At 34.6% G+C, this 23,489-nt stretch overlaps 1 protein-coding gene across 1 annotated transcript in view; it reads left to right on the top strand.

Annotated features, from left to right (window-relative positions):
- The first annotated feature begins 265 nt into the window (after window positions 1-265).
- Window positions 266-23,489, top strand: part of LOC108911694 (sodium/hydrogen exchanger 3) — a 36,784-nt gene continuing 13,560 nt past the window's right edge. The window contains exons 1-13 of the mRNA XM_018716688.1: window positions 266-647; window positions 8,839-9,105; window positions 9,377-9,830; window positions 12,340-12,557; window positions 13,711-14,003; window positions 14,821-14,891; window positions 16,859-17,071; window positions 18,813-18,951; window positions 19,766-19,909; window positions 20,954-21,023; window positions 21,094-21,189; window positions 22,503-22,610; window positions 22,962-22,982. Coding sequence (XP_018572204.1) covers window positions 266-647; window positions 8,839-9,105; window positions 9,377-9,830; window positions 12,340-12,557; window positions 13,711-14,003; window positions 14,821-14,891; window positions 16,859-17,071; window positions 18,813-18,951; window positions 19,766-19,909; window positions 20,954-21,023; window positions 21,094-21,189; window positions 22,503-22,610; window positions 22,962-22,982 — 2,476 coding nt within the window. The remainder of the gene's footprint in view (window positions 648-8,838; window positions 9,106-9,376; window positions 9,831-12,339; window positions 12,558-13,710; window positions 14,004-14,820; window positions 14,892-16,858; window positions 17,072-18,812; window positions 18,952-19,765; window positions 19,910-20,953; window positions 21,024-21,093; window positions 21,190-22,502; window positions 22,611-22,961; window positions 22,983-23,489) is intronic.

Below are 23,489 nucleotides of genomic sequence, written 5' to 3'. Positions count from 1 at the left end.
ATGTTCTAAGCTTAGGGTCCTGAAGCTCCAAAAAATACGTCAAAATCAGTACCAGCCAAACGATCATTACCGGACTAATTTATACACGGCGGCGGAAGGGTCGACCGACATCGACGAGCCCTTCGAGCGCGCCTGCGCCCGGCCCGACGTCGCGCCGCCGCCGCCGCCGCCGCCGTCAGCTGAGCCCGCCGCCCAGTCTTGCAGGTGCACGGACCGGCAACAGACTGCCCCATGGCAGTCCTCCCGCGCCTTTAGACCGTATGTGATGCATTCGCTCCAGCACGGCGTCAACCTGTCCAGGCGGGCCTGCAGGGTCGCCGCGGTGCTCCTGGTCCTAGCGGGCGGCTGCTGCGGGCAGCCGATGCCGCCCAACCAGGCCTCCAACAGCGACAGCCGCCCGCCCGCCATCCTCGAGACCTCCGTAGACATCAACAGCCTGCGCCACTCCATACCGACGCCCGTCGTCCCCACGAGGAACGCCGCTTCCACGGAGACGCCGGCCGTCGAGAAGGTGGCGTCCACCGAGGCCCCCAAGCCGCTGAACAAGACGGTGACTAGGTACCCCGTCATATCCATCTCTTTCCACCGGGTAGAGACGCCTTTCATCATCGGGTTATGGATTTTCTTTGCGAGTTTGGCGAAAATTGGTAAGTTGAGGGGTGGTTGCATGCATGTACGGGGTGAGGCGTGAGGGTGTCTTTCGTGGAGGAAAAGATAAACACTGTAAAGAATATTGAGTGAATTTTCACTCGCATCGCACCCAATAGTGTACCAACTTTTGAACTTTTTATTATTTTTTTCTTAGCCCTTTAAAGTAATGCGAGTCTCTTAAGAAGCGTTTCAGGATGTACAGGATGTCCCTGAAAAGCATGGACAACGCTTGATCACAGGTTCCTTGGATGAAAATAAGACTATTAGCCTACCTAACTTACTTATGTACAAACAGCACGCCTACTGAGATATAACCGTCTAAATATACAGGGTGGTCTCGAGGTAATGGGCCAAAATTCCTGGGTACATTCCCCAAGCAAAAATATTGCGATTTAGCCGAACATACCTTAGTAAAATATTATTTCAGTTTATTTCCATTTATTTCTTAATAAATGCAAATATCTACACAAAATTTTGGGGTTTGGGGTTCTTTGGATAGAGGAATTGAAATTTGTTGACATTTTAGTTATAGTTCGAAATTTTGTGAGGATATTTGCATTTGTTAAGGAATAAATTAAAATAAACTGAAATAATATTTTACTAAGGTAAGTTCGGCTAAATCGCAATATTTTTAATTGGGGAATCTACCCATTTTGGCCCATTACCTCGGGACCACCCTGTAGAATAGATAACCTAATTTTTTCCAATAAATTGTAAACTATTTTTCTTAGAAACTTCAAATTTGGTACACATATTTTCTTATATAAGAGCAACCTAAAAAAATTTGGTGATAATACATATACAGGATGTTCTCTTTCTAGTGCCTGTGCACCACTGGCTATCCCTTAATTTTTTTTTGGTGTGTATTCCAGTGACGCCAAAATTTATATTTCAAATAAGCACTACTTTAGAAAATTTTTGTGCTCTTACAAAATTTTGATATCGTTTATGGATTTCGAGTAAACTTGGTATACATTAAATATAGACAAAAATCCGATTATAAAAAATAATTTACAACTGCCTCAAAGCGGGGAATAATAATGAAAAAATATCACATTAAAAAAAAACATTAATAACACATTTTTAGTCTTAGTATTATCAATCAATAAAATAAAAAATCACCACTAGTTTTTTAAATAAACAATAATGTAAGAAAGTCAACATTAACATCTTAAATAAAAAATCTTCTAAAATAGTTCTTATTTTTTAAAATAACCTAAATAAAAACCTAAATAAACGTAAATAACCTAAATAAAAAAATAAAATAAACCTATTTAAAAAAAATTTAAAATATTTTTCTAAGTTTAACACCCTGTATCTTTCTAATGAAGCGCCCTAGATAGGAAAGACTCCCCTTAAAATTCACCAAAATATACGAGGTTTCATTTTTGGTCACCATTTGTGAATCACCCTGTATATATAGCATAAATTCATTAAACGTAGAATTGTGTACGGAAGGCAATTACTTTGGTAAAAATATTCCGGGAAGAAGAGACTTTTTTGAAAATTATCTAAAACTTATACAGACATCGATAGTTTAGAATGGAATGTTTGTCTTTTTTTTCATGATAGTTAAAGTTGAGTTTACAAACTTATATTTTTATTTTTAATTTTGGTAGAACGTGTTTAAGATATAAGAACTGTGATAAAATTATATAGTAAATTTATATACAATAAAATTTATTAATTAAAAATCCTGGGGAGTATGCTATCCACATAAATATTCTTATTTATGTACCATAAAATTAATTTATGGTAGTTATACTACTACTGGAAGTGTGTTTTCCTAAGAGTTTGATAGTTCTCTGTTCAAACATTAACTTTTTCATTATTTAAATTTAATCGCTCTGATAGTAAACAGCCTGAAAGGTTTCGAAACATTTTCTTTCAAATTTATCAGTGAACAATAATTTATTTCCCTTTCTTTCACAAAATTTAAAGCTTATTTTAAAACTATATCGTAGTCGTTGCGTCTCAAGTGACAGTATGTTTGTGTCATAGGTACAAAAATGAGCATCGAACAAAGGGAAAAACTTTGTTAAACTTTTACCGAAACGTTTCAATTAATTGGTGAAATTGGTGGTGTGGTGTTGTCAATATGATCCAGAAACCAAGTGTCAAAATACTGAATGAAGACGCCAGATGAGCCATAACCAAAAAGTCTCGTTTTGAGATGTTAGAAGAGATAATGTTGGTTTGTTTTTACAATTCCAAGAGCATTGTCTACAAAGAATTCGTTTCACCGGTCCAAATAGTTAATGCACAATTATTTCTTGTCGTTTGGTGCATCGTATTCATCGTATTCAGGAAATTGGTGTTTGTCGCACGATGATATGCCATCTCATTGGAAAGGAAAGCGTTTTATAGACTGCCATCCAAAAGACTTGTACTGACATTCTGAAGGACGTCCCTGCCAACGATCTAAAACACTCATCCGACATGCTAGATCATGCATATCGCTCTATTGACTCGGAAAGAAACTATTTTGAATAAAATAAATCGGTTTTGCCAAAAAACCTCTTGTTGTTCTCATTTTTAAAAAGTCCTGTTTACTTCAGCCTCACTCCTCGCAGTTTGATGCCGAAACATTTTCAAGACACGTACAAAGAACGACTTTCAAGAAAAACTCGCTCTGAAAGCTCGCCTCTGCGCTTATATGACCCATTTGAAGAGTTTGGGCTGAATAGAAATTTTGATCGATATCTATAAACGCAAATCTAATTTCTGAACGGTCTCTAGGCCCCACAGAACGACTAGGTGGATATATTTTTTTGCAAGAAGTTGTAGTTATGAATTTGCCCACCGCACATACCGTGGTATCCAAACAAGGTTTCCACTGCAGAGTTTGAGGTCAGGATATATCGATTTCGGCGCGTCGGCTTGATACACTAACCCGTACCGAATGTTAATGTTTGTTTTTATTTTTGTACAAAGCATGCTCTGATAAGGGATAATCTGTGTTGTTACAAGTGCTTGTTAATATTTATTTATTTATTTATTTATACTGCATACATACAGACAAAGGGACAGTCCAATTACATGTATACAGTTGAGAAATGTTAGCTAATATAAAAACCAGTTAAAAATTATGTATAAACAACCACAGACACATGCAAAATACAATGTAAAAAGAGAACAAAGAAAGAAAACAAAAAAATGTCAATTAAAATGTACATAAAACACAGCTTAGTCCGATTAATATTAAAAATATCAATATCGTATGTTCTTAACAAATTATTCACCGTACACAGACACTGTTCTAGGGGTGAATTAATCACCCCTAGAACGGTAATTAGAACTAACTAATAACTAGAATTAATTAATATTTTAAAATGTCTATATCTAGTTCGCATTCTCATATCGGGAACATTAATATTAATCTGACTATGTAAAATATTATAAGCGAACAAAATCTGAGCATTTTCTCTTCTCCTATTCAAAGAGGTCACACCAAACTCTGCTCGTTGATGTTCATATGATACCATGAACGGGTACAGTCCATACTCTTTAACATATATTGACCTTAAAAGCTTCTTCTGTATTTTCTCTATTGTGTCTTTGTTACTGGTACCTTGTGGGTTCCAAATCACACTGCAATACTCCAATTTGAATAGCCTTATAACTGGGTTCGATTTAAACTCTTGACTAGTCCTAAGAACAAAACCGAGCTTCCTGTAGCATTCTGCTGTTAAACTTGTAATATGCTCATTAAATGTAAAATTGTTGCTAAAAATTACACCTAGGTCCCTGATTCTATTCAGAGGCTCTATCTCAACACCATTCACCATATATACTCCAATATAGGGTATTTCTTCCGTGTATATGATTCCAGTTTACATTTTGCCCCATTTAAAGCTAGGTCGTTATTTTTACAAAACTCAGAAACAGCTGTGACTTTGCAATTTTGCAACATCCTCCCAACATGTTATGTTAAGGTAAATCTTCAAGTCATCTGCATAGAGTAAAAACTTTTCATGCTTTATATAATCAGAGATGTCATTTATAAATAAGATAAAAAGCAATGGTCCCACTATGGACCCTTGAGGTACACCGGAAGTTAAGATTCTGCACTGTTAAATTTCACAAAGTTTATCCGATCAGTCAGATAAGTTCTAATAAACTGTATCAAATCTACGCTAAAAGAATAAGAGTTCAATTTCCATAATAGAATGTTATGGTTGACTCTGTCAAAGGCCTTCGCCAAGTCAGTTCATTAAAAAAATCTACACGATTGCTAATGACTTGGTTTCCTTTTGTTGCATTGGATATTATGCATTATAATTCTATAAAATATAATTTGTAACACCACTGCAAGTCACAGGGGCTGCTTTCGAGATTTTTGAATATTTCCAATGAATTTCTAGAAGGAGTACATGGCCCATTTTCGGACCTTCTCCTCTTCTATTTTGATGTATTGTGATGTTCTTTAAGTGTTTTTTGTATCTAAATTTCTTTATTATTTTTTTATATCAACATATAAGTAGGTCTGTCAGAACTGATCAGGACATAGGATGTTATAGCAAACATCATTATTATTTATCAGGCTACTTTGATCGACATATAAGTATCTTATCTTATCTTTGGAATTTGACAGAAAATACTAATGACGTCATCAATTATATTTTTTCCTGAATCATACCCAAATGTTTTTTCTGTTAAAGAGCTCTCTTTTTTCTAATAAACTTTTATTAGAGAAATTTTTCTGCATTACTTCCTGTTTAAAAGTTATAAGCAGTATCGTCCTAAAGAGTTTCAAAAAAATCACATTAGCAGTGGAAGGATCAAGTAGTCGTTGGAAAATAATTGTATGTTCGTTGTTTAAAATCTGAAGGCGTCGAACTAATCATAACATCAATACCTTCATTTATGTGGATGGCAAATTTATCTGGGCAACAGTTAACACTTTGTATTAGAATTTGTATTCAGAAATATTTGTATATCCATTGAATTTAATATGTTCATCTTTGTTGAAATACACGAGTAGTATTTGAACGAAATACTTCGATATGGAAGATTTCTTCTACAAAGCAGTGAGATATAATTCTTTGTTCGAGAGCATGTTAAAAATTCTTCATTTCTGATTCCTGTCATATGTGTATATCAAAAAACGCAATTTCCCTTCAATTGACTTATTTTTTAAGCGGAAACTTATGTTCATATCAAATTTATTTCTACCAAAAATAATTATTTTAAATATAAGTAAGTTGCTGCAAACTACAGCTCATTTGCAACATGATATGATCTTTGTCCAGTCAATTTTATCTCTTCTAAAAGGAATTGCAATAAAACATCCCATATAAACCGCAATATGGAGGTAATACATTGATTGCAAGTGAGGTATTTGGAACCTCTTAGGAATTTCTGCTACACTAGAAATATTTCGCGTTATTAATTATAGGATATTGTAAACATTCCACGCAAGCTATGGAATCCAAAACATGTAATCAATGAAGTTCATAATAAAATCTTTTTGAAAGTCTTCGAAATCGCCGGAATTTGATAACTGGATAAAATAGTAATACACCATCCCCTCCACCGCACAATTCCTTCGTTTCTTTGTTCCAAACACAGCAAAATTTTTGATGATACATCGTAAAATGAGATTTGTCACCCATGGAATAGTCATAGTTAGAAAGAAAATGAATAACCGTTAAAGAAAACCCAGTGAAACAGCACGCGTTTTAGTAGATTGAAATAAAATGTGATAGTGGCGAAATATAAGTTCGAGTGTGAAGGTCGATTTCTAACAACTTGTTAAGTTTTCAGCTAAGTTTTTGGCCTACAGCCAAGCTAGCTCGTGTGTAGTTCCCTAAGCTGATCTCCTGTTGATGTCAGGGTTATTTGTAAGAACGGCTCAGGTTCTTCAAAGAGGTTAGCCTTCCTAACATGCCCTGAGTGTTACAAATCCTATACTTTTTCAGAGTTTCAGTGTTATTTGCCTTGATTTATCAGTTAAGTTATCAAAAATCACTTATTACTTGAGTTATCAAAAATAAATTAACTCTGGTTCAGTAACTCAACTTATTCAATTTTCCTGAGGTTACCGATTGATAGAAACTGAAGAAGACGCGTGTCTTTCTTACAAATATTGTGCGTGCCGCCTCACCTACTTTCATTTTGAGATGTGTGCCCCAGTTATCCCAAATGTATTCAATAATTACTGAAATTATGTTACCATGATAACACAGACTCTCATAAATGTTAAAACGTCGAAATATAAACAGCATAACGAGGAAGCAACATGAAAGTGCCTTGTTAAACTCAAAAATGACAGTGTGGAGGCTAATACATATCCCAAAAGCATCTTCCGCCTGTTGTTTCGAAACTGATAAAAAGCAGCACACTTCCCGAAGCCTTTCCATAGCCCTGAATACAAATTAAAGAGTTGGAATAAAAAAAATTACTAACACAAGGATTTTGAAATTGCCCTTGTGGCTATAATTTATGACGGGATGCAATCGATAATCCAATTTCGTTTTATGTCCTTGGAGACGTCGTCCAATGCCAGTCCAAATTAAGAGCGAAAATTCAAGTGGAAAATGGTTTGATTGTATCCTTATTCTCGTCCTTGCCGCAAAGGAGCATTTATCCTCTGAAATTATCAAGTTAATATCGAATGGCCTTGAAATTAAACAGAAATTGAAATATCGGAATCGATTTCCCAGCCTTGTACTTTAAAATGTACCGTACGGGTAAGTTCGATACAAACAGAGTAATAATGTGAATAAGAAATAGAACAAGGTTGGTATTAGTTGCTTTGAATATTTTAAAGGGGTTTCAACGGGGAACAAGTAATTTTCTTTTAATCTTTTGATCAATATAAAAGTTACACAAAAAGATATACATAATATAGAAGAATTGTTAATTAGTGATCTTCAGATAGAATCAAAACTTTTCTTTCACCTTTAGATTTCCAGTCTTTTATTTATCGTCGACTTTTTATAACCTAACTATATGGAACAATCTGCTGTTAATCCGTCTTTTCAAAAGTTTCTAAATAAATTGTTGTTGTTCATTGTTTTTAAGAGGAACTTGTTCAACATATCGTACACAACGTCAAATAATTTTTTAAAACAACCAGTCTTTGCACAATATCCAACCCTAAAGGAGTCAAAGCGTTTGTGCATTAGGTATCATAAAGAAAAAGTTGTTTTTCTATAGAGTCCTGCAGCAGACTCACTTAAGGTTATTGACATAAGTAATGTATGTCTGGGAATAACACTAATATGTATTTCCTTTTCCCTTACAAACTGTAAAGCTCTCAAAAGCACTTTAGTCTGGATGTTGAAATGCCGTTCCTTGTGTGACAAACTCGGGGGACTAGAATTTCTTTTTACTTGGTCTCCCGTGGAAAAAAGTGAATTATGCAGTTTTGATTTCGTCTAGATGTTTCAACTAGATATTCTTAAAAAACGAGACTTCATTTATTAGTTTTCTATGGAAAATATTTAGCGAGTCACAAATAAAATGTGGAAAAACACAGGCTTTTATATATTCTACTACGCTTTAGTCCTGGCTCTTCATTATTCAGGACATTCGAGTTTTATTAGGTGTAAATGTAGACTTGCTGCTTAATTACATACTTTTACGATCTTGATGAAAATCTACGCTAATTTAGAGTAAATTCCATTGTAACCCTTTCATTTTTTCAAGTAAGTTCTATTACATAACATAAATAATAATATAAAAGTAATAAATATCACAAGTGGACCTTCTATCAGCATAAATTTCTAGAAGGGACACGTTTACGTTGATGAAAATCTGCACGCAACAAAGACAGCCCATTATCAACATGAATTCACGATTACCTGTGGGCAGAAATCATTAACAAAGTTATTATCGGTCTAATCGTTTTACCGCGTGGATTAGTTGGCGAACGCTACTCAGTTTATCTCCAAAATAAATTACTACCGTTTGTAAAATAAGCTTCAGTAGTATATAAAGTGTTTTTGCAATAAATCTTGTACTTGCAAATTATAACTCCTTTTTTTAGTACGACAGACATGAATGAAACGTTCGAAGATCCTTAAAGCTCCTTATATAGAGACAGAAACTGACTTAGCATCATATATGCTACCCATTTTTTTAAAATAAAGAATAATAATCATATTTAAAATAAAAATTTGTTAAACAACAATATTTTTACCCTCGAATAGCTTTCCTTAATGACAATTTTTTTTGTTCCAGGTTTCCACATGGCTCCTAGGTTAAGCGAAATATTTCCAGAATCGTGCCTACTAATTTTCGTGGGAGTCGTCATCGGTGTGATCTTAGTCTACGTCACCGACACCGTCCACGTGTCCCCCCTCACACCGGACATCTTTTTCTTCTACATGCTTCCACCGATCATCCTGGACGCGGGCTACTTCATGCCTAACAGGCTCTTCTTCGACCACCTCGGAACCATCCTTCTATTTGCCGTGGTCGGCACCATTTTCAATACTTTAACTATAGGTAAGTCGCTTAGTTAGCAATTTTTTTGGTCTTTAAATGTGGAAGAACACATTCACTTGTACGCTTATGACGAGCACTGACGCGCCTGGGCTGGACACTGAGTAGGGCAAGATTTCAAGAAGTTTCAGTCACGATGACCTGTTGTCCACTGCTGACGGATGTCTCAAGAAACACTAAGTTGGTTTAAAAGAGTCTAAGCAAATCTGTAAAGAAAGATTGTCTTCCACTTTCCTTGAAACCACTTTTAAGAGAACATTTCTTAATTTTTCAGGTGCTTCCTTATGGGCAGTGGGACTGACGGGTCTGTTCTCCTGCGAAGCACCTCTCCTGGAGATGTTTCTGTTCGGGTCCCTGATATCCGCTGTGGACCCGGTGGCTGTGCTAGCGGTATTCGAGGAAATACAAGTTAACGAGATATTGTACATAGTGGTGTTCGGTGAGTCGTTGTTGAATGATGCGGTTACTGTTGTTTTATACCACCTGTTCGAGTCTTACTCGGAAATGGGTCTCGATAACATCCTCTACGTGGACATGGTGTCCGGTCTGTTGAACTTCTTTGTGGTCGCTTTTGGTGGTACTGTGATAGGAGTGATCTGGGGCATTGGCACTGCCCTCGTGACTAGATTTACGAATGAAGTGCGCGTGATCGAACCTATTTTTATATTCGTGATGGCCTATCTGGCGTATCTGAACGCCGAAATTTTTCACATGTCAGGAATATTAGCGTAAGTACTAGAAATTGATTATTTACGATAATTAAAGAAACATGTTCTAAATTTGGTAGCCAAATTATCAAATTTCCATTCATCAAAAAACGTTTGCCTGACTTGGTAGTTGGCGCATTCAAAATGACCCCTTTGTATCGTATAATTGCTTATAAGTCACAGGTGGTGATTGAAGTGTACCCTTGTGAACTCTAGGAACTAGGAACTCTAGGAAGTATCTACATGGAAGCTTTCGAAATAAAATTCCTAGATCTGACTTACTGAAAACTTTTCTATTACATAAGTTTGTACTGAGGTAATGACAAAAGTAAACAGAAATTTCCGCCCGTATTGTAATTTGTAATCCTTACCTTTTCAGCAATTCATTAACCCCTTTTGGAGAACAAATGAAAGGCGTACGCAAAACGTAATGCCAAAAGTTACTGAAACAATGCTTCCTAGATCTCACATGGCTTTTGAATGGAATTGTACTAATAACAAAGTTGTTACTAAAAAAAGTAACAGCTGAAATTATGTCAAAGTAATTAACGATCATTCAGTGTCTTGAACAAACTGACAATTTAGAAAACGTTAAAAGACTTAATACATAATACCTATCAGTTAAGAAGAATTAATGCACAAAACTTGTAACGCTGCCACGAGAATTACAAAAATATTTATTCGAATTTATTCTCATAATAAATAGTATGTGTAAAGACATTATTGTAGTTAGAATTCCAGATTCTAAAAATAGTATGTCACTTACAGATTGCACAGTTTTTGAAACGAGAACATCCTTAAATATATACAGGCCATTCATTCCGAATAACATCGGTAACGTTACTGGCTAATACAGGAGTTGATGTATTAGCAATCAAGAGACATGGTGGGTGGACATCAGCCACAATTGCAGAAAGTTATGTTGCTGACAGTTTAAGTAACAAAAATGAAATAAAAGAAGAGCCAAAGAAATTTGTATGTTAAAGTGTGTATAAAATTTTTATTAAAATCTTAGCTGAGCGCTTTCGACTACATAGTCATCATCGGAGCTATTCCTAAAATATCAACAAGAGGTTGAAATGACATTATATAAGGCAAAACATTTTTACTTACGTTAAATTTTAGATACCAAAAAATATTTAGGAAACGTTGAAAATCTTAAAAACTTCGACATAACAATATACAACATTAAATATAAAATCAATTACTGGTAAATACCAAGAGAAAGAAACAGAAATTGACTAACAATGTCAATGAAATTGAGCGGTCCAATTTATTTTCAGAAAAATGTGACAATTAGTAAACCCGAGGGAAATAATTATCCAGACTTTATAAATGTTACTAAATAACTGTACAATTACTATAAATATTCATTCATAATAATTAATAAAATGTAATGTTCATCAAATATTTCTATTTATTTGTTCATAAAATATGCATTTATACTTCGAAGTCGCTTTTTTTACTATAGTGGGAGCAGATAACTACTGTTGCTGTTTACTAAAAATCTACAGTTACCCAATTCTAGGTTCTATAATTAGTTACTCATGTGAAGGGGCTAAATCCCCATAAATATCTAGCAGGCTACTTTGAAGGTATTAGTTCCCACCACCCATAAGTTCTTGAGTCGATTTACCACATAATGAGATTTAGTGCCCAATATTAATCAGTAATTAGTGCCCCTTAGGAACCTTCCTTGACGTCTAGAGCCTGACTATTTGCGTCATCAATAAACCCATTACCAGAAAATAAAATAAAATCACTAATGGAAGTCGATGGTGACTTTTATAAAAGCTGCTCGATGTTGCGTAGGCTAATTCATAAATTTTTGTATCAATATTTAATCACAGTTTGAGATAATCAGCATTATTCACAAAGAAAAATGCGTCATGCTATATATCATGATTTTTTTTTTGGTCCACTTAGCAAAGTGTTACGTCGAAACCGCCCCACATTTTAAATATTTCAATTTCTATCAGTTTCAACTCATAATTCATAAGCAGAACACTCCAACAAGAGAATGATAAATTCGTGTTTTAAAAAGAAAACGCCGGTGTAAACACTAACCTAGCAATTATTATTATTATTATTATTAAAGTGTTTATTATATTTCAACAGATACGGGCATTCCATTAATCAAATGATCAACGGTAGTCCCTGCACAGTTTAAATTTAATCAGAATGCGATCCTGATCCGAACGCTCGTGAAAAGCAATGACAGGGCTTCTGGGCTATAAAAATAATACAGCAAAAAGCAGTACTTCACGGTGGATGGTGTGGAGATGTGCTTTGTAATAAAATGCTCCACCTTTCTTTAAATTATGAGATTTGACGACAATTCCAAGTGTGTATGCACTGCGACTAACGCGTGTCATTGTTTGAGGTCACACTAACTTGTCTAGCGGCGGGGTATGAAAATTATGAAAAAAACACTTTAAAGAAATCAGTTTTCAATACGGAATATGAGAAAACAAACTTGTGATGTGTTTTCTAAAGATCAATGTTAATTTAATGTTAATTTATGCTCCAGAATTACATTTTGTGGGATAACCATGAAGAACTACGTGGAGGCTAATATATCGACCAAGTCTCACACCACAATAAAGTATGCCATGAAGATGATGAGCAGCTCGTCAGAAACCATCATATTTATGTTTCTGGGAGTCGAGACAGTCAACAAGATCCACGACTGGAACGCGTGGTTCGTTATACTAACCATTATCTTTTGCTCAGTGTACAGAGTTATAGGTAAGTGATTGAAATTTTTTTACTACATTGAGAATGCTATTACATAATAATTAAAAATACGTGAATGGAAGATGTTCTAGCACAACTCCACCATTTTAGCAATAATTTGAAAACGAAAAAAGATATCGACCTCCGGTTTGTGTATTTGTTCTCCTTAATAAATGGTCTATCAAGCCATGAAAAAAAAACTCTATCGTTGCATTTTATTTTTTTAGTAAACGGAGACAATTACAAAACTTGTCTGATTAGCGTCGTCTACCGTTGTGCAGGAAAATAATATTTTTATTCCCATACCATAAAAATATATTTTATTAATTGTTTTTTAAAATGAGCAGTCGTTTTTGGAAATCGATAAAAGCATTTAAAAGTTCTGACAATGGATCACCCTGTATATTTCCCATGATACAAATTCAGGTGGCGAAAGGGATCATATACGATTTAATAAAAAAACTATTAATCATTCTGACTGCTGGAGAATTGTTTTACTTCCCCTTTGTTGTCTGGTAAATGACTGGTCTGTAATATTACACATTTCTACAATATCATTCATCACAAGAATGTTGTAAGATAGTAGAATTTCTTGGTCTCATATATCTCAATATTGAGTTAATATACCTCAGTAGAACAATTCCTTTGGGTATAAAATTTAGCTTATAAAACTCCTAAACTAATCGGGTTTTCTTAGAAAAGCGGGTTTTGGCAGCTTATAGTTACTAAGATTCTGGGCATGTTTACAGAAGTTTATTTATCATCATTAATTTATTTTCCATAACAAACTATTTTAACAAAGAAATAATGTTTAGTGAGAACGAGTTATCCGTTTATTTTATGACAATAATAAAAATCATTCTTAACTTTAACAGAATTTTCATGGAGTTTAATTAATTTTCAGAAAATTTACAACTATTTTAACAGACAGAACGGCAGAGAGAATTTGTAAACATGCCCAGAATCTTTAAATGATACGTCGATGAAAGATATGACAACACCTGAATTATACAGGTTGTATTAAGTTGACGGTCCATTAGAATATTTCAGAGACTACTTCGATTTGAATTTTGAAAGTTTGGGCTATAGGTTTTTTGGGGCTGCTCTCTTTAAATAAAATAATGCCTTAATGTATTCATTCACTGACACTTCAATTTCTTTCCAGGCGTTATAATATTTACAGCGATAGCGAACCACTTCAGGCTCAACCAGTTGAGCACAGTGGAAAAGTTCGTGATGTCATACGGAGGCCTAAGGGGCGCCGTAGCCTTCGCCCTAGTACTTCTCATCGACCCCAAGAAAGTGGAACTACAACCTATGTTCATGACTACCACCATCGCAGTGATCTACTTCACCGTGTTCTTCCAGGGCATCACGATAAAGCCGCTGGTGAAGATACTCAACGTCAAGACCGCAGAGAAGAGGAAGCCCACGATGAACGAGAGGATACACGAGAGAGTGAGTAATTACACGAAGATGGCACCTCTTACATATCGCTTCGTTAGATGCTCCAGAAAAGCGGGATCGCAAGGAGACCAGGCCTTAGCCGACGGCTGCGGGTCTCAGCTGACGGGGCTCATCCAGGACATCCCCGCGAAGTGAATTAATTTTAACACTAATTAATCCTAATTAATCATTTACGAGTGATTTATTTTATATTTGTGGTTTATCTATCGTCGGGCATACGCTGAACAAAGAAATAGGACTATGACTTGAAGTGATATATTTAGTTAAATTTATTTATTTTGTAAACACAACAGCCCTCAAAATATTCAAGAGCACGTCGTGTTTAATTCCGATTTGGGCAATTGCACTTAATAAATTTATAATTAAATTCGTATAATGGAAACGTCGATTCGAATCAGAGAAATACAATGAAGTGAAATTTCTGTTTAAGTGGAATTTCCCCACGTTTTGGTTTGGCAATCTGGTTTCCCCCTAATAAATTATAAAACATTCCTTTTGCGACATTAATAGGGAAATTCGATAAACTCAAAGTTTTGGTCATAAATCCTGTTAAAGCCTGGGACAGATTTATGTTCAGTTTAGTTGGAAAGGAATATACAAACTGATAGTGATAGTATATATAGTAATCAATATCAGGAAAGGGTTAGATTCTGAGGATTCTAAGGATCATCTGCTTTTTTTACATCATAATTGTTAGTTTGGTGTTTGGTTACATCGGCATCACGTGAATATTGCCAGAAATTTAAACTACATAAATTATTATTTATTTTTGTCATCAAAATATATTTTAATTCATGTATTGTTACAGCTACTGGATCATACCATGTCCGCCATGGAGGACATTCTAGGTCAACATGGAAATTACCATATGCGAGATAGGTAAATATTGTAGTATTGTAATTGTTTTTTTTTGTGAGGATTTACGTATACCTATGTATAACGTAATTAGAAAAATGGCAACGTTATCAAAAGTAATATCATGTTTCACTATTTCCCGAGTGGTATCTCAAAAAAATGCTATTTTCGCTTACAGTAAACAGTTTGTCAATCACTGACTGAATTTAGTAACCGGCAAATAATGCGTTCACACTAAACTTGAAGTCGAAGTTGGAACAACCTATACAGTTTATAACAATATATCATTAAATACTTCAAAAATTGAAAAAAAAATAAGTGTACCACATCAGCTTTATAAATGAGTATATTATTTCTACAAATTCAAGTTAAAAAATCGATTTGCATTAACCCTTTAGAGTGGACGTTATTACTATGTTATTTATTATGGATTTATGTTCGAAACTCATAAAAAGCAACTGCTATGGTTATATGTATACATAAATGTGAACCATTTGTTTTTATGTCATTTTTATTTGATCAGGTCACTTGCATAACTAGTAATGGTACACCATTTACCGATTTTCTATGCGATATCACCCAGAAATAGAATAAATTGGCCTTACAGATAATTATTTTTATTGCAGACATACTTTTATAATAAATGGGATAAAATTTCATATAAAACTAAATGTAACTAACTCTGTTTAAACAATAAAATTCCATAATCAAGCAGAGCTTAGTAATTTTTAAATTATTTTTGAAAAGATAACATTTTTTAAACACAGCGACAATAATATTGATAAAAATGGTGCATGCGCCAGGTATACTCGGTGCATTTTTTTCAGCAAGTGTCCTCATATATCATTGTCATGGCCTACTATTTCCTTACATTATTTATAGCTTTATTATTCTATTTCCTTACGGATATGCTTATGATTAAGTAACATAAGCAATGAAAACATAGCGCTACACTGAGAAATGGTTTTAATTTGGGGAAATAGAACTTATTAGAGTTTGTCTGTATTTGGAACATTAAAGATTTCTCCACATAAGGCATTTGTTTGAAAGAATATACCCAAAACTTTCGTTTTAAGAAATAATTTAAACAGGTGAACTCAACGGTTGTCACATCAGATATTTATTAATTTTTTTTACATGAACTTCAATAAGATTCTTCTTCTTCTTCGAGCTAAATAGTGCAAAGTGCAGATCTCCTCTCTTAGATAAAGTCTCTTTAGGCAAAAACTTACGCTTAATCTTCTAAACAAACTTGAAAACAATTTTCGGTTGAACCGTCTACGAACAGAATAAATATTTACGTTTTTAAAGCAAAATAACAAATCTTTTCTCAAAGATCTCTGAGTGGAATTAATATATGCAAATAGTTTTATGCAAGTGATTATAGTCACTGCAATATTTTGGCTGTTGTATGGCAACTCTCGCTGTATATGAATTACAAAATGTTTTTGCGTAACTTATCTCTATACAAATTGGTCCGCTAGATGGTGTTAAAGTTGGCAGAAAAAGTTTTTCCCTTAACACTTGTCGAATTTAAGAGCGATCTATTGCAAATAAGCAACCAGAAATACATTTTTATAGATTTTATTACACAGTTTGTCTAAATATGAATTAATGCATAAATAGCAGACTTTCCCCCAATTTAACCCTGATTTTCTATAAAATGGACTTAGTTTGAAACTCAAATAACAATATGGTGTAAAGAAATTTGTAATTTACTATGCAAATTACAAATTTCTTGACAACAGAAAGTAGTTTGAGATTCAAACCTACTCCATTTTATAGAAAATCTGCGTTAGAATGGAGGAAAGTCTATTATTTGTGCATTGATCCATATTTACACAAACTGTGTAATAAAATATATAATAATGTATTGCTGGTTGCCTATTTGCTATAGAGCTCTTTTAAATTAAATTTACTACGAAATTACCTGTACACAGATTGCGCCACAAGCAATTTTGAAATATCTCGCAAACTACCCTTCTTTCCAGGTTCAAACGTTTCGACAACAGCTTCATCCGCCCCTACCTGTTGCGCAACCACCAGGGCGCCGAACCGAAGATCCTGGAGACATACTCCAAGCTGGCCATGAGGGACGCCATGGAGTATATGCGCAGGAACGCCTCCACCATAGGCAACATCTCCGGTACGGAGAGTATGTCGGCCATCTTCAGGAATTACACGGCGGGTAACCTCAATGGAAGGTGCGCCCCTAAATTAATCACCTGGTAAACTTACACGGCACTGACCGCTACTATTATCTACTATACTAAGAGTAGCAGTTGCATGACTTCTTTATTTCCTGGTGTCAGGATGTGGACGTGGTAGATTTGTGTGTAGATGTTGTAGGATTGTAGAACGAATCTGCTCCTAGGCTTATTCTACAACGCACTGAGCGACTCCGCCCAATTCTATGGTTGTCGTGCGTTGTCTTTGTCTTTACCATCGTCCCCATTAGGTCGTCCATCTCGTGGCGTGGTGTACGGCGTGTAGTGTTGGCAGCTATCCAGTTATCAGATCAGTTAACGAATTCTTTTAAACGATCCCTAAAATACAGAAACCACTGTGGCAGCTTAATAGTTTATTAAAACTTAAAGGGAACATAAACCAAGTATGAGTAAAAAATTACTCAATAATAGTTAAATTTAGAGGAAAAGTCAACTCTTAATTGGTTTTACAAACTCAGAATAGAGTCAAAAGTCACTCACTTGATAATTAGGAAAAAACTCTGATTTGAGTAAAATTCACTCACTTCTGCTGCAATAGTTTCATTCATAAAATTTTAGTTGTACTCATACTAATAGAGTGAATGTTTCACTCAATCGAAGTGGATAAATTGATACATTATTATTAATTAAAATTGAGTGGAATTTGAGCGAAATATTTTTACAGTGCATACTGCAATTTTTCATTGATTGAATGATACCTATCACCACAAATAAGAAGTGGATCTTATTTGTGGAAGGGCGAAATGGGCGGTGACTATGACACGTCTTCATTATAGCCATCCTTCTCTATCGCATGAATTTCTATGGCTTACTTTATCGCTCTCACGTAACTTCAGATAGACCATCGGTACTTTCCTACCCGGTAAGTATGCTTGCATATCAAATAAATGACAAATTAATGCTTATTCATTCACTTTTTCTAAATTAATGTTAAAAACAGACAGTTTTACGTTGATATTTAACACTATTTCTTGCACAATTAATTATAATTAATTGTGTATTGAAAATTAAAATAGCAGTAGTTCAAACTAAGTGGCCAAAAAGGTTAGAAGACATACAGAAAACACATACTGTGTGTTTTTTGCGCAAAATCTGACTTAGATGGAGGAACTATGATTTTAAAGCAGACTAATACGTTGTAGATTTTCCATGCCTCGTATTCATCTCATGATTTTCTCTAATTTAATACCAACATTACTGTAAAAGTCATGCATTTCGTCGGTGTATTTTTTTGTATTTTACTTTTAATTAGGTACACAGCAATCTCGTAATAACAAACTGGCAAATTTTATTTACACATTCACAAGGTAAACACATCACTTAATTTCACATCAAATCCAACAGTTATTAATTAATTAACTACAGCTTGCATTTATTGGATGATGTTTTTATAACTTCGCAGCTATTAAAAAGATTAGAAGGACTTTCTATGTCCTTCATTATTTTCCATAATTGACTAATGTTGGATATGTTTATCTACTATCTTTAAAAATATGTATTTTAGTAACGTAGAAATAATTATTTTCCATTGAAATGGGTCTTGTATAATCTCCATACCAATTTTCTTAAATGTTTTTTGTTTGCTTATAGACAAAACATTGCTGAAGTAGGCCTTTTTTTGGTACTGGCGTGAATTGTAATTATGTATGTGGTGTTGTGTTGTGTGTTGCTTGTAGACACGATGCTAATCAGTGTTTAATGTATATGTCTCTTTCAGTTCTAGTTTTAGTCAATTGGACTCAAGTACCTGGAACATTGATATGCAGGAGCTGGAGTACAATCCATCGAAAAAGGATTTAACGGATGCCAAGATTCATCACTTGCTGGCAGAGGAGCTAGTAAAGCCTTATAGACGGGTAAGTTGAATATTTTCCTATTGAGTTAATCCACTAGGTCAGCCTCATATGCGAAGTATATTGTTTCAACATTTCAAGCTTTTTAAAAGAACATATTTATGGTATACTGAAAAATGAATTTCTGACGATGTATTTTAGAAATACAATTGAAAATATGTATGTAAGTTCCATTTAATTAACAACATTTTGCATTGCGGTAACAATAATTTCAATATAAACATTTTTTATGCAACTTCCTTGTTCTTCATCCTAGCCTTGGCCCAGTGTTCTTGGTCTCGAGAACAGTTACTTAACTTTTTGTTCAACTTCACTTTCCGTAATTTACAATAATTCTACTGAGCCGATTTGCTCCATTTCTGCCGCCATCCTTGACCAGCTCAAGTTGTGTCCCATTTAAATGGCAAAGGCCGCTGAAAAAAATCAATACGCAATGTCGCATTATGGATAAACAGATTATTTAGATGCATAACCTTGTAAGTTTGATACAATTTGAAAGATGAACCTAAATTAAAATTTATTATTGTTGTCAGAATTAGTAGATTATCAGAAAAGCGCACAGAATTTTACATTTTGTAGAAGAAAAAAGTAGCGTTAAAAAAATCCACTTGAAATTTTATCGTAATCGGTTTAGGAGTTATATACCGGGTGTCCCAGTTTCGCAGTTCAATTTTTTCTCATTTAATTAATTACACAGGATAACCCATTTTTTCCGGACGTTACTTAGCTTAATTATTTCAACCGGAACCCGTACTGACATCATTTTATTACTCATTTTAGTATATTCCTTCAAATTCTATTGTCCCTTTAATTTCAGCACCGGAAGTTCAGTTACAGCAGACACGCGGTCAACGATCGCGACCTGTCAACCCAAGTCAATTATCGAATGCACTACAACATGAGGAGGCTGGTGGCGGACAAAAAACACCACCACAAGAGGCACAGCAAGAAGCTGAACAAGGTGAGGATTATATTAGACGCTGGCAAAAACTAAACGACTTACATCGATAATATTATAATGGCTTTTTTTTCGTTGATACCTTGAGACTTGGCACTACTTCCTGTAAGCGCAAAAAGCTCCTAGGTCAAGAATAATCGATCGGTAAACCAAAAGGTCGCGTAAGATTGAGATAAAAAGATTATTCTGTTACAATCGCGAGAGAGGAATTAGCCAAGTAAATAAATTTCCTGAAGTGGAACCGAATTCTTATAAGAAATAAAACGCGGTTTTAATATAATTACGAAAATATTAAAAGTACATCATATTTGCTTTGTATGATCCTGAAAAAAAAAAAATTAAATGGAGTACGATTATCTTTACTAATTGCTTCTTAGAAATAGTTTATTTCTACAACACTTCTTGTATCAATCAATTATAGAACATTCTCTTGAAAGTCTTCTTCAATTTTCACTTTAATTTTAATATTATTCCCTTATATTCAACATAAACTTCATTTTGCATCTCATATCTATTTGTAGTTTGAAATTTGTATCCACGTATTTAATTGTATCTGCAACTCCTAAGAAATTACCGCATTTGGATGTTAATTGCTAAAATTGCTTACGAATTAATTCCACTTTTCACTTTCAGCTAATATTACGAATAGACAAACGAGAGGAAAGTTCTCTTATTGATCCTTTGAGACTATTTGATTCGTATTTGCTCTGTGTCTTTAATCTGTCTCTATTGCAAGTCGTCCACGCGCGGGAACTGTGACGTCACATAGTGCGTTGTAAGCTCCAACGTATCATAACCTAAACTAAAGCAAATAGTGTTTATAAGATTCGGTACGTTCTGTAGTCAAAATTTTTAAGTTTTCAGAAACCCAGTCTGCTACAGAGTAAAGATTATGTAAATACTATTCATGTACATGTATTCATCTACCTACTACGATGTTAAAACTTACCTTTTCTATAAGTCGAACCTTTTTTCCTTCAATATCAAACGAAGAATTGACTATGGATCTACAGTACTGTCTGGACATTACAGATTTTTTTCTCTTAGGACGGGAAGCAGAACCACGTGAGTTTTCCGGAGTTCCAGCAGAACGGAAGCGCCAAACAGTTCTGTCACGGTAAGTGGTCATATTTGCGAACAAGTAGTCGTTCCTCCTCAGTAGTAGCCTTCATGATTTCTTTCATTAGATTACATAAGTGAGGTTCTGAATGAGGATGATACAGAACCGAAATCTAGTAGGGAAGAATGGGATAGTCCAATTACCTTTACAGCTAAGTCATCTCGTAAGTAACTGTCATCTTCATGCATCTCTCTTAGGGAAAGTGCTCAGTTGGCTGGTTGTGATATTGGCTTATGGATGTAAAAAAGGACTGAAGAAAAAGCAAGGCGTTGCAAATTGCACTGAAACTGAAAGTATTTGTTTACCATGAAGCTGTCAGTAAATTTAGAATTATTCGTTCATCAAACCAAGCAAAAATAGCGTGAGAAAACGTAGAGTGTTATTGGAAGGGGAATATTCCTTTCTAGGTACAGAAATAAATAAGAAAGTTTTGATAAAAGTTTTTTAAAACTCGAGATATCTATTGATTGATAATTGATAATTTATAAATAATCATATACTAGGAGGAAAATTACACTTTCGATGACGGTACTCTACAGATTCGAATTAAAAACATTATAAAAAGTGAAATAACAAGAGTTTGCATAAAACTGACACACGGTAAAATTTTCTAACTGCATCTAAAACAGAACGAATGTAATAAATGCTTTTTCTTCAGATACTTTAGACAAGGTTTAAGGCAAACAACTACAAACACCCACCAATTTAAAAATACAAGTATTGTTTACAAATTAATACAACTTTAACTATGGATCGTTCAATAACTTATCACAATAAACACTGATTTACTTATAATTTTTATTAAAAAGAATTGTTCTGCAAAAGTATGAGATGCAATAATTGTATTTTTAATACAATGTCGTGAAAAGTATATATGTAGGACAAAACAAAAGCGTAATATTAATTAGCGCTTAACTTTAGTAGCTCGATAAATCGGCAGCATGGTGTGAAGATCACTTTCTGAATAATAACGCTGCAAAAACTTGAAATCAGAAGCTGTAGTAGTAGTAATATTTATAACGGTAATATTGCAACTGTTTTATTGATTGACGTAACTCGCATTTACATACAACATGTCCTCAGATAGACGAAAGAAAAGGGCTAAAAATGGTCGTCTGGAATTTAACTGTGCTGTAATGGACGATTTGGAATCTGTAAAAGACCTTTGGTTCTAGGGACCTTTGGCTTCGATGTCGTTGACCTTTGGTTTCCAGGATCATTGACCTTTTGCATGGAGTCATTGATCTGTGGCCAAGGGGCCAATAATCTTTGGTTTCCAGAGTTATTGACCTTTGGTAAAAAAAGCTACTTATAGCGTAATTATTCAACTAAAGTGTGTCTTTCCCATGAACTGTCCCTCGTAAATAGGGTTGAAGCCTCTGGTACCATTTCGTACTAACGGAACACCTAGAACATTGCAATAGTCATAACATAACAAGCACCAGTACTTAAAATGCTAAACCAGCGTGTTTTTAGCAAGCACTGGGACAGACGTTAGTGGAAGTCTCGCTAGTCAATTAGTTCCGCTGGTGGGACCAAACGTAAAAAAAACGACAGCTGTCGAGGGCAGCCTCCCTTGGCGCAGCGATCGCCTAGGTACGGCTCAGAGTAGTACCGCTTGCTAGTACTTTATTAGGCAGTTGTACCATGTATTCATAAATGTCAAGTACTTCGGACTAATTCAGTGAAATGACGGTCCTAAGGCTTTAAAAAAATTGTCTGTAGAAAAATTTCTCCAAAAATAAAATTGTATTATTGTATTTATGATAAATTGGCTTAATAATCCTTCCGTCACAATATCTGGTACATGGTACAACCCATCTCTCGAAAAGGCTTTACTTTAAACCTAGGTTTACTGTAGAATGATGAAAGAAACAAATTTGTCGATTAGTATTTTTAGTTGTGGATTTTTTAATATACGAAAATTGTATACAGGGCATCTCAAGAACATATGCAGTCATCATTGAAAAAACCGAAAATAATCTGCGGTTCGACTTTTGTCTTTAATTTGTGGGCGGAGCTGTCTCAGATGCAAACTTATTTACGTCGGCCTGTACATTATATTATTAGAACAGTTTCAATATTGCTAATGTGGTTATTAATGACTATACGCGTAAACCTTTTTGAGGGATGTGATAAATACAAAGAATTAAACCACCCACCTAGACATGGAACAGTGCCTTGCTTTGTCATAGAATCCTACACTTGCGTTTTTTTGTCGAAATATCATATATTAGTAATTTTTATGACGACTTCGGTGTTTTTCAGACATTAGTCCGGTCAAATTAGTCACACAAATATTGGTCAAATAACAAAAATTCCGACAGAGCTAAATTTTGGTGGAGACCTTGGGTAAACCATTAGAAATAAAGTGTCAAAAGTCTCCACCGATCCCATGTGTGCTAAAAAAGTTATTCGGGGTCAAAGGTCAAAATTTGAGGTTTTTTGGATTTTTTTCGAAAA

This window comes from Anoplophora glabripennis, unplaced genomic scaffold (genome assembly GCF_000390285.2).
Source record: "Anoplophora glabripennis isolate ALB-LARVAE unplaced genomic scaffold, Agla_2.0 scaffold149, whole genome shotgun sequence".
Taxonomy (NCBI): Eukaryota; Metazoa; Arthropoda; class Insecta; order Coleoptera; family Cerambycidae; genus Anoplophora; species Anoplophora glabripennis.
The sequence above is the reverse complement of the archived record's forward strand: the minus strand, read 5'-3'. Positions and strand labels throughout refer to the sequence as shown.